Source organism: Montipora capricornis, chromosome 11, assembly GCF_036669925.1.
Source record: "Montipora capricornis isolate CH-2021 chromosome 11, ASM3666992v2, whole genome shotgun sequence".
NCBI lineage: Eukaryota > Metazoa > Cnidaria > Anthozoa > Scleractinia > Acroporidae > Montipora > Montipora capricornis.
Window position 1 is genome coordinate 32213714 of NC_090893.1, and position 10000 is coordinate 32223713.

Below are 10000 nucleotides of genomic sequence, written 5' to 3' on the forward strand. Positions count from 1 at the left end.
GTTCTTAGACAGTACCACCACAACAACCAGAAATATGTCTGCCACGCAAGCTAAAGCAAGCTTAATGCCAATGCAAAAAACAAGGACCTTTTTTGAGCCAACCTTTACATGTAGAAATTGTAAAAATTTCAATAATTATTATTGGCCCATTGATAATCTTCACATTTCGATCCAGCAGCCTCTTTTTGTATGCTTTATAGAATAAATTTAAGCCAACTAAACAAGTTCTTTTCCTTGCACAAACCTCCACATAGAAGTAATAATATCCAATGCTTGCTCCATGAATCATTTGTGCATAAATTGATAGTACAAGTTTGACATTGAAGAATGTGACCTCAGACCAGACAAGGGTGATAGACAACAGAAACAGGATCACCGCAGTGATGCGTAGTATCCACGGAAATATCCAAACACGCCAGTACCACTCTAAAGGTTGCAAATAAATTAATTATAATAAATTAATTATAATAAATTAGTGGAGGAAGGAAAAAAGAAGATCCGGGGCCGGTTGCTTGAAGCCTGGTTAGCACTAACCGTTGGTTAAGGACGGCGCCTACTATTGTTATTGCGCATACATGTACGTGCTGCGCATCTCCAGATACTCGGGTTTCATATCGCCGATGCTTACTAATACAGGGATATTATTGCGCGGTTTAAAACTATCCGGAAAAAGTGGATCTTAGTAAGTACTCTTGGTATCCAAAAAGAAAACTGGGTGTAACCGTGCATTTTTGAGAGATAATTAAGCTTCAATTTGAGAAAGAACGCCACACATTGCTTTGTATTTTGAACTCTTTTTACAAATATTATTGATGAATTATCTTTGAAAAAGGCGAGGTTACCCCCAGTTTTCTTTTTGGGTTTCAATAACACTTGTTAAGATCTACATTTCCTGCATAATTACACACCGGGGCAAAAATATCTTTAATTAGTAGGCACCGTCCTTAAGAGGTATCAGAACTTATAGGTTTCCGTGGTATTTAACACCGGTTTATAGCACTAACCATGCTTCGAGCAACCGGCCCCCAGCTGCATTGGATAAAGGCTTTTTAATGAAGTAAAGTCATAAACAAGATCTTACATAAGAATTATATACGACAGTTATTAAATAAATAAGTTTGAGGTTCAGTTTGCAAGTCAACTGGTTCAGTTGCTTGAAATTCAGTAAAAATCGACTCCAGGGAATTACATGTCATAGCGAAAATAATATTGTATAACAAGTATAGTGCATAATTATTATGAGAAGCACATGACCTTGATGCATGTAACTTGAAACTCTTCCTTGGAACAAAGCTGGGGAGTTTTGGATACAATTTTATTACCAAATATGGACAAAAATAAGATCAAAGCTGCAGGCACGGGAAAATGAGCGAGCTACATTAACACTGCAAGGCTATGAGCTTCTGATATTATTTATAATGATGCCATATGTAGTAACAACTGCATTTCCAAGCTAGATGTACCCAAACTGATTTACAACTGTTACAATAAACTGTAAAAAAAATTCAAATTAATGGAAAATGGCTTCAAATGAAAAATGACACTTTCCTTCACATACATTGAATTCAAATCCCAGTCCAGCATGAACGAAATCCAGTCATAATGTACACATAAAATGTTGCAAAATTTCTAAGCCATACCAAAAACAGGTTTGACTCCAGTGGAGGGTCCTCTCAATGAAGATTTGTAATACCTAAGAAGAAAAGGCATCAGATAACAACTGAAGCAAGTCAGTGAGCAGCCATGGGAAATCAGCAAAATCAGCTTTGCTATGGTCATAGTGTACCTCGACCATTAAAGGAACTGTGTCATGGCAGTGCAGATAATGCATAGTCAAGTACCAATTAAATAATAATTTTACTTTTTCCTGCTCACTTTGCAACTTATTGTTAATCCAGAAAGTACATTTAACAACACAAATCAAAGGTTCATGACAAAAGAGAGTGTTTGCAGGCGAGAGTTGCATAATTACAAACACCAGATTGAAGGCTGGACAGTTTTCAAAAGCTGTAATTACAATCCATTTTAGCCTTCTTCAATTTTGCCCATCCCTGCGTCTTGTTGTACTTGACAATTTGCTGTTGTATTCGAACCTTTCTTCAAGAATGTTCTAACCCATTCATCCTGGGAATGCGACTTAACAGATTCTACTCTGTCTAACCCCAGACGATTTTACTCATTTGATTTGGTTGCCAGTTCCAATTTGCTGAGTTTGGCTACATTTTGTGACACACTCCTCTTTAAATCTAAATTATAATAATAAAGCCTAATAAAGCCTGAGAGTGACGTTGGAGTAAATTTTGACTGCTCAAGGAGCTCTTCACCCATCAATTTTTACAAAGATTGGCATCAAATTTCTCTAACATTTAACTTTCCCAGCCGCCGAACAAAGAAATTGCACGGAAAGCCACTTAACCTCCAGGTTGGCAATTGATGACAACGGGTAACATCATGCAAAATATTGTCCTGATTATTAAAGCAATTTTTGACAGCTCGCCATCTGAGATACGCATTCAGGAAAGTAGACCCACAGATCAAGCAACTTCATTACCCTGGTAACTGAGACTTAAGAAAAATAAGTCTAAATTCAGCCAAACGTTGCCTTAAGTAACAAAGGGTTAAAGTTAATGGATCAACTTGTGTTTGTGCTATTATGCACAGCCCTCTATTGTGGTTCATGTGATAGAAGGCTGCACATTACTATTATGATATAATATTATTATTTGCCATGCAACACTGCCCTTTAAATACCAGTGGCCACTTACAGATTTTACTCTGTCTAAGGCCAGACAATTTTACTCCTCAGTGGGGACCCCCTTGAGCCTTAAAGGGTTAAAGTGTAACATACCTGTCGCTGCTTCCTGAGTTTCGTAAAAGATCTTCTAAATCAAAGACTTTTTCAAGCTGCATATTCCACTGGCTATAAACAAAAATCAAAAGTACCGGTATCAGGATGTGATGCATTGATGGCAGAAAAAGGGATAGATAGAATGTGGACATTTGCTGAGTAAATGAGAATTCCCAGCTGTCATAAGCATATGACTTTAAGAGATCTTGAAACTAAACTAAACAATGAATTAGTTAATGTCCATACCAAGTTAATTGTACATGCAAATAAACTTCGCAATCCCTTACTATAGATAAATCAAATTTTGTAATCTTCCATTCACCACAAAAGAAACTGCCATTTGAAATTTAAGAAAGAAATCAAACTTTAAATATAATTCAAGTGTATTACCATGCAGTAACCATGCATTAAGGCATTTTTTACCTTTGCTCAGTTATTTACAGAATCATGGCAAAATTTATAGCTTTCTTGTGTTTCTTCTGCTGATGTCAAACATGTGTTGATTTGTAATAATATTATAAAGCTTATACGGGTATTCATTGTATGGGTGCGTGTGTGTGTGTTTTGTGTGTCTCTGCTTCTCTGTCTTATTTGCCTGTATGTTAATTACTCACAAATTTATAGCTACATGGATTGTATATTTCGTGTACCGACCTGTTAGACTATCTTTCATCAATTTTGTAATATTATACTAGGAAACATAGGCTGTCTGGTCTTTTTAGCACTTATGGTGATTCCAGGCAGCTCGTACTGAATATTTTTTGGGTTTCATTTGTTGTCAAAAAATAATAATTAATAAATTATATCGGTGCAAATAAAGGTTGTTATGTTGTTGTCAAAGTTCAAAAATAATAAGTCTTCTAAGTCTCATTTAAGTCTCCTTTAGGGATCTAATTTAAAATTGTCTGAGATCCTTTTTCTATAATATGGACTTTACATCCCTTCATTGTAACTCCTTTATTTCAATAAAATTTATTCAATTAAATAATGATCACTTTGTTTACCCTCTGATTTCAGAGTAGCTAATGGCTAATATCTCCGAGCATTGAACATTATACAATCGTTAAGAATCCCAACTGGCGAGAGGCAAACCAGTTGGCTATTTTACGAGTGCGCCAGGAAATTAAACCATGGACTACCTGAAACAAATTTAGTGAGTGGTCATTGTGAACTCGGGATCTCCGGATCTCAAGGCATAGGCCCTATAAACGGTAAAACCACTCGGTCACACTGCCGATGTAACCTTCACAATAATTTATTGAGTAGACCTGCTTTCAGCTAACTTCAGAGCTCACTCCTCCAGAACCTTGAAAAGCACAGGTTCAAATCCTGTTAAACCCCTTCATTTACTTTCAGTATTATTGTTCTACGAGTATTAAGTGACAGTTGAGAGGTTAATTTCCTCCAGGTACTCAGGTACTCTCCTCTCCTCAAAAACCAACATTTGACATGATTTGCGTTAATTGTTGAGGAGGCAGTGCAGCCTAGTGGTTTGGATGCTTGCCTTGAGATCTGCAGGGGAGACTCGTTCTAACCACTCATTGAATTTGGTCCTGGTAGTCCCTGCTTCAATTTCGCGACCATACTGGTTAATAGCCAACTGGTTTGCCTCTGGTCAGTTGGGAATCTTAACAGTTGTTGTGTTCTGTCATTTCGCTCATTGTGTTTTATTGGCCCTGAAAAGCCCCTATGGGGAGTGCTGAATTAAGTATGTATTGTCTTGTATTTCAATTTACAGCATCCCCAATTAATGCTCCAAGGGTCATTCGTTAAATAACCCAGTAGTCCTCAATTATGGAATACAATCATGTATTTACTAAAACATGAAAAAAAGTGAGTTTTTTTTTCACTGGTTGAGGAATGAATAAAGCAGAAAATGTTTTTCTCACACACAGCTGGGGGAATGGAGTCCACTGTGTGTGAGGGGTCTTCAGGTCCCTAAAAAATTCACCCCTTCAGAAATGAGATCCTCACCACTGAGTGCGTTTAGATGTATGAGTAACAATGATGACACGCTTGTGAAGTTTTGCTAAGCTTTTCTCGGTGTATGTCTCACTGATCAGGCTTCCTGTTTCTTTCAGATAATCAGCATAATCGACATAGTCATCGGTTCCTCTGTTAAATGTGGACTGTGAAGATTCTGGACACTAGATAAATCAAACAGACTGGAAGGTGAATCTCAAGTCGATAAGAAGCACAGCTCTGACCTAAGTTGTAAAATGTTCTGAAAAGAGCTGTTGAAAAAATTGGAACAGAGACGCAGTGACAAAGGACTCTGGAACACCAGGACTTAAGGTCTAGGGCATGAAGGGACAGGACAACACAAGGACATCTCTTTGTCTTCATGTCTCCACATTCCCATTCCCACATCCCCACTATCCTTAATGTCCAAGTTTCTGTAACTTGTTCCAGTGTCCAAATGTCACAATGAAAGGGAGAAGTTTATTAATTTTTTGCTCAAAGCACAGGCCTACCACCCACTTCATCACTTGTGGCCTGGAAGGTGACAAACTACAGCCCACTATTCTAAACAATATTATATTTTTTACAACCGGTAGGTATCATAATACTAACAGGAATGCCCAGTTTTGTGCAAGCAGCATGTGACTGTAAAAACACATTGGACACACGCAATGCGTGACTGTGCAAATCTAATAAAAATAATTACTGAAAGGATTTGTATGGGAGTATTTCAAGCTTGTAAAGAGTCTCGACTGTGCGCTTACAGTATGTCTAGAAATGCGAGTAACTAGATCTGTACTTATGCACGCCCAATTTTGCCATCCAACACAAAGTGTCCCATTAAGGTGATTCCCTTGATTTGCACCCGTCCGCGCATCTCATACTGCGCATAACATTGCGACTTCGGAGATGGCGGCGTTTCGCGCCGGCCATCTAAAGAGAGGCAACAATGGCCGCTTTTGCTGTTCAAGACCTTTTAAGAGCAATCGTGATAACTCTTCGCGGTTAAGGTGTTGTTTTGGAACTCGCCCCAGTCCTTTCGCAGAAAATGATCATTTTGAAGCCAAAATTGCCCCTTTGCCATCCATTTATCATCGTGTTACGAGGAAACAAGCACAGTGACCCCCCATTTTAAATGGTTTTATTTATGCGTAATAGGTACACGGAAAACATATTTTAACGAGAAAAAATGTTGGATAGTGGAAGTTGTAGTACCGTATTTACCCGTGTATAAGTCGACCTTTTATGGCCTCAAAAGAAGCTCCAAAAATCGCCCTCGACTTATACACGGGTCAAAGATTTTGAGCCAAGTTCCAGCTAAGTAATTTATTCAAAATTAACATAATAATGTTGTCTTGGGCATAACGTACGCAATGGACAAAAGCCGACGTACATTGTAAGAGACTTCAATGACAAAAGACTTCAAAACGAATGTAAGCAATTCCAGTTGAAATAAAAAAGGATTTGTCCAATTCTAAATGTTGAAGATACTCACAAGCACAAATATGAAATAGACACTGGAAATTTTCGTTTTCCAAAGGCAGAAAGCTCTATAAGGCATTTCTGTTTCTTCGAATAAAACACGATCGTTCAACGGCTTAGTAACCTGGCGCAATACCTCGTGTTCGCGTGCAAGCATCGTCACTCGTGTTTGCGTGAAAATGCTGGTTGGTAATGATTGTTTTTTATTCTTTATACAAACCTGGCAGATTTAAATGCTTTTGCAAACTTCGTATTGTTTGGTTTATGAGTTTTGTTTTGTTTGTCATTTGAGAAATTGTAAGTCAAGGACCAATTAAACCTTGCACATTTTCGCATCGTTCGCAAGTTATTTTCAAAGATTGACTCCTGCTTCTGTGATGTTGCATTGTGCTTATCCTCTAAAGCCCTTTATCCTTGAACAACGAAACAGGTGAGTTTGAGGTTTACATGTTCGATTTTCAGAGAACTTTTTCGAAACTCAAGGACAAAACGCCCGCATATACAACAGCTGCTGAACAACAAAACTATTAAGCGCTTGAGGCCCTGATTTTTTGTGTATCCACATTTCCAGAAATCGAAGAATACAAGATTAGTGCCCCATGAACATTTGACAATGAAATTAAGAAATTGCGTTTTTTGCCATCAAAAATGGGGGGTCGACTTATACATGGGATCGACCTATACACGGGTACATACGGTATTTACGTATAAATGACGTTAAGACGAGATTTTTTTGAACATCGAGTAATAAAGCGCGCCAGCGGCCAAAAATCCCATAAGAGCTTGCGCGCATCTTACTTCAGATCAGGACTTGTACCGTCGGCCATATTAGGGAGCTTAAGCAACGACAACGGCGACGGCAACGAGAACGTCATCTCAAAATATAAATTCGCGTTATTGTAATCGCTTCGTTACTATTTCAACTTTTTTAATATGACGGGGGTGTGGTAGTTCCTCAAAAATGACGCTGGTAGGAACGCCGCTCAATTTAGGGCAGAAAATGAAGATTTATGCTCAAGTAGTGACGTTTTCCATAAAACCTAAAATTTGGCTATTTCACGTTGTAGTTTTGCTGACGACGGCAATGAAATGGACAAAAGTGAAAAACACACGTGCAGGGCGTGCAAAGCTATTGTTTTTGCCTACTAAATATGCAAATTTGTGACGTTCTCGTTGCCGTCGCCGTTGTCCTTGCTTAAGTTCCCTATTGTGTCGCGGTGGAAGAGCACATAGAAGTTGTGTTGAGTGCAAGCGATTAGCCAACCATTTTACACAGGTATTTCATTCAGTCAGTTCGGAAAGATCTGTAGAGCTTTGAAAAACGTTTTGAAGCGGTGAATTTATCGTATTTAGTTTAACCTTCTTGCAAGGTTATAACCAGTACGCAAATTGTTCGAAAAGATCTTTCTGCCGTAAGATTTCGAGTTCTCCGACTCTGCTAATAAGAGATCCAGTCTAGAATTAGTGTGTCAAGACTTGCTTTTGGACTATCTTGAGATTGCAAACCTAGGATGAATTCTTATTATACTTCTATTAAAATAGTGTGAACAGTTCTTTTGTCATTGCCTTGTCTGTGACCGGTGATCTGATATTCGAGTTAGAGGTAGTCAAGTTGATGTGGAAGCAGCTTCTGTCACTTGCGTTACGGTTCAGTGAGGTTTCCTACAGATCGTTTTCGGACTGCTGTTGTCGTTACAGCTCGGTGTACTCTATCGCTAGACCTTGCAAAAGGTAATTTTGTCCTTTTCTTTTTTTTTGAAAGGTATTGAGTATTCGTGGATAGGTTCCTTTAGAGTTGATTTTCAGCTTATCTCCCGCACACTTCTTCCGTAAAAAGATTCGTGAAACCCCCAGTGTTTAAGTGTTTCCTTTTCAGTTCCCCCTTTAAAATTACACATCAAGATTGTGTTCAGCTTAGCTTCAATTGTCAACTTTCAATTTCGATTGTTGAGTTGAATTTATCATAAAATTTGCCACAAATGTTTCATTTTCCAATTCACTAGAGTTAAGTCTAGCTTATATCAAAGTTAAAAAAAAAGAGTTATTGAAGGTTTGATCTTTGTGAAGAATTGAAAAAAAAAAAAAAAAGAAAGAAACTAGTCCCAGCTGAGCCACAGAGATTGTAAACAATGTCTTCATCAGTACTTACTTATAGTATATGTAAAAAAAACCTACAAGGAAGAATCTCGTCCCATAAATGATGTTAAAGGAAAAATGTCAAGCCTGTAGGAATACCACTATCCGCCTCTGATGTTCAGCGTCCAAATGCACAACTCCCCTGTACAAGCTAAAACATTTATAGTCACTACCAAAGTCCACTTATGTCCAGGTTTGACCCTAATTAGATACACGCCCAATTTTGACATCCAACACAAAGTGTCCCTTTAAGTCTAAGCATTTGCTACCTATTTTCAACAATAAGCTAAGGGTAAAGGTCAGCATTATTTTTAGCTTTGGGTAAATGCAGCAGCTAATCTTCACTTAAAGAGTAGCATTTGGGGGACACTTTGTGACATAAATTGTCTGTATTCTGAGACACAAGTGATGTTGAAGTTGGCGAGAAGAGCAAGGGGACACTTCGTGACGCTTATTGAAATCCGCGTGCATCTAATTAGGGTCAAACCTGGACATATCTCCCAAAGTCAGTAGATGATTTGTTCCCTGAAGCTAAGAAAACTTTTTTGGAAAAAAAGTTTGGCTGTGTGGCCCTCATAAGCAGTATAAGGTGCTGTGGTGCATGTTATGTAAGGTTGCACAGGCTGTCACCCAGTGAAAATATATAGTTTACGTCATAGAAAGTGCGGCGTACGGGGTTTTATTCACGAGTTGTGTCAAAAACCCGAACGAGCGAGGAACGAGCGAGTGAGGGTTTTTGACACAAACAACGAGTGAATAAAACCCCGTACAAAGCACTTTCTATGTCGTGAACTGTTTATTACACATAAGACGAGAATTTTCACTAAAATAGTTTTCTGAATGCAAATTTAATATAATTCAATTACAAAGTACGATTTGCACGAGATGCACGAGTGATTGGCATGGAAACGCCTTTACGCTATCGTTGATTGGTTATACTTCCACATGTGAAATAGCTGTACGCCATTCTGATTGGCTGTATAAGCCGTTTCCACATGTGAAAATAAAGTGTATAGATTTGTACAAATGAGCTTTATGGAATAAAATTCTCATGTTATTTGTAATAAAAAAGTGTTCCACAGCCCCTGTCTGCAAACAATTCTATTCAAAATCAAGTTGGTTTTGCCCCAGTGTCATATGAACTGACGTCAAAGCGAACTCAGCGGAGGATTTGAAACAAACTTTAAAACTGCACAAGGTAAAAAGTGGCTGAACTTAAAACAGAAGTTGAAAACATGGGTGCCTCAAATGAACAGATCTGCCAGGAAATTCTTGAAGGCCAATTTGATGGGGTAAACTTTCCTTCTTTTAACTCACATGGTAAAATTCTACCATACATATTCTACCTTACTAGTTGGTTTTTCAGTTTATTAGGATTGGTAATGAAAAGATGAACACAATTCAAGGATCTCCCAAGCCCACGAAACTGAAAACATGGCATACTGTCATGCTTGTACAACAGGGTAAAAGTTACTACTGGTAACCCTGCAAAATACAGTAAAGACCCACACATAAGAACCTAGAATTTTCGAGGTCAGGCTGAGCAGGTTCTAATATTTTAGGCTATTTTTT

The 10000-nt window shown here is 38.1% G+C and overlaps 1 protein-coding gene across 1 annotated transcript in view; it reads right to left on the reverse strand.

Annotated features, from left to right (window-relative positions):
• LOC138025065 (G-protein coupled receptor-associated protein LMBRD2-like) overlaps window positions 1–10000 on the reverse strand; it is a 31359-nt gene that overhangs the window by 7322 nt on the left and 14037 nt on the right. Inside the window, exons 6-9 of the mRNA XM_068872317.1 lie at window positions 4823–4995; window positions 2849–2920; window positions 1641–1693; window positions 245–426 (exon numbers count right to left, since the gene is read on the reverse strand). Coding sequence (XP_068728418.1) covers window positions 245–426; window positions 1641–1693; window positions 2849–2920; window positions 4823–4995 — 480 coding nt within the window. The remainder of the gene's footprint in view (window positions 1–244; window positions 427–1640; window positions 1694–2848; window positions 2921–4822; window positions 4996–10000) is intronic.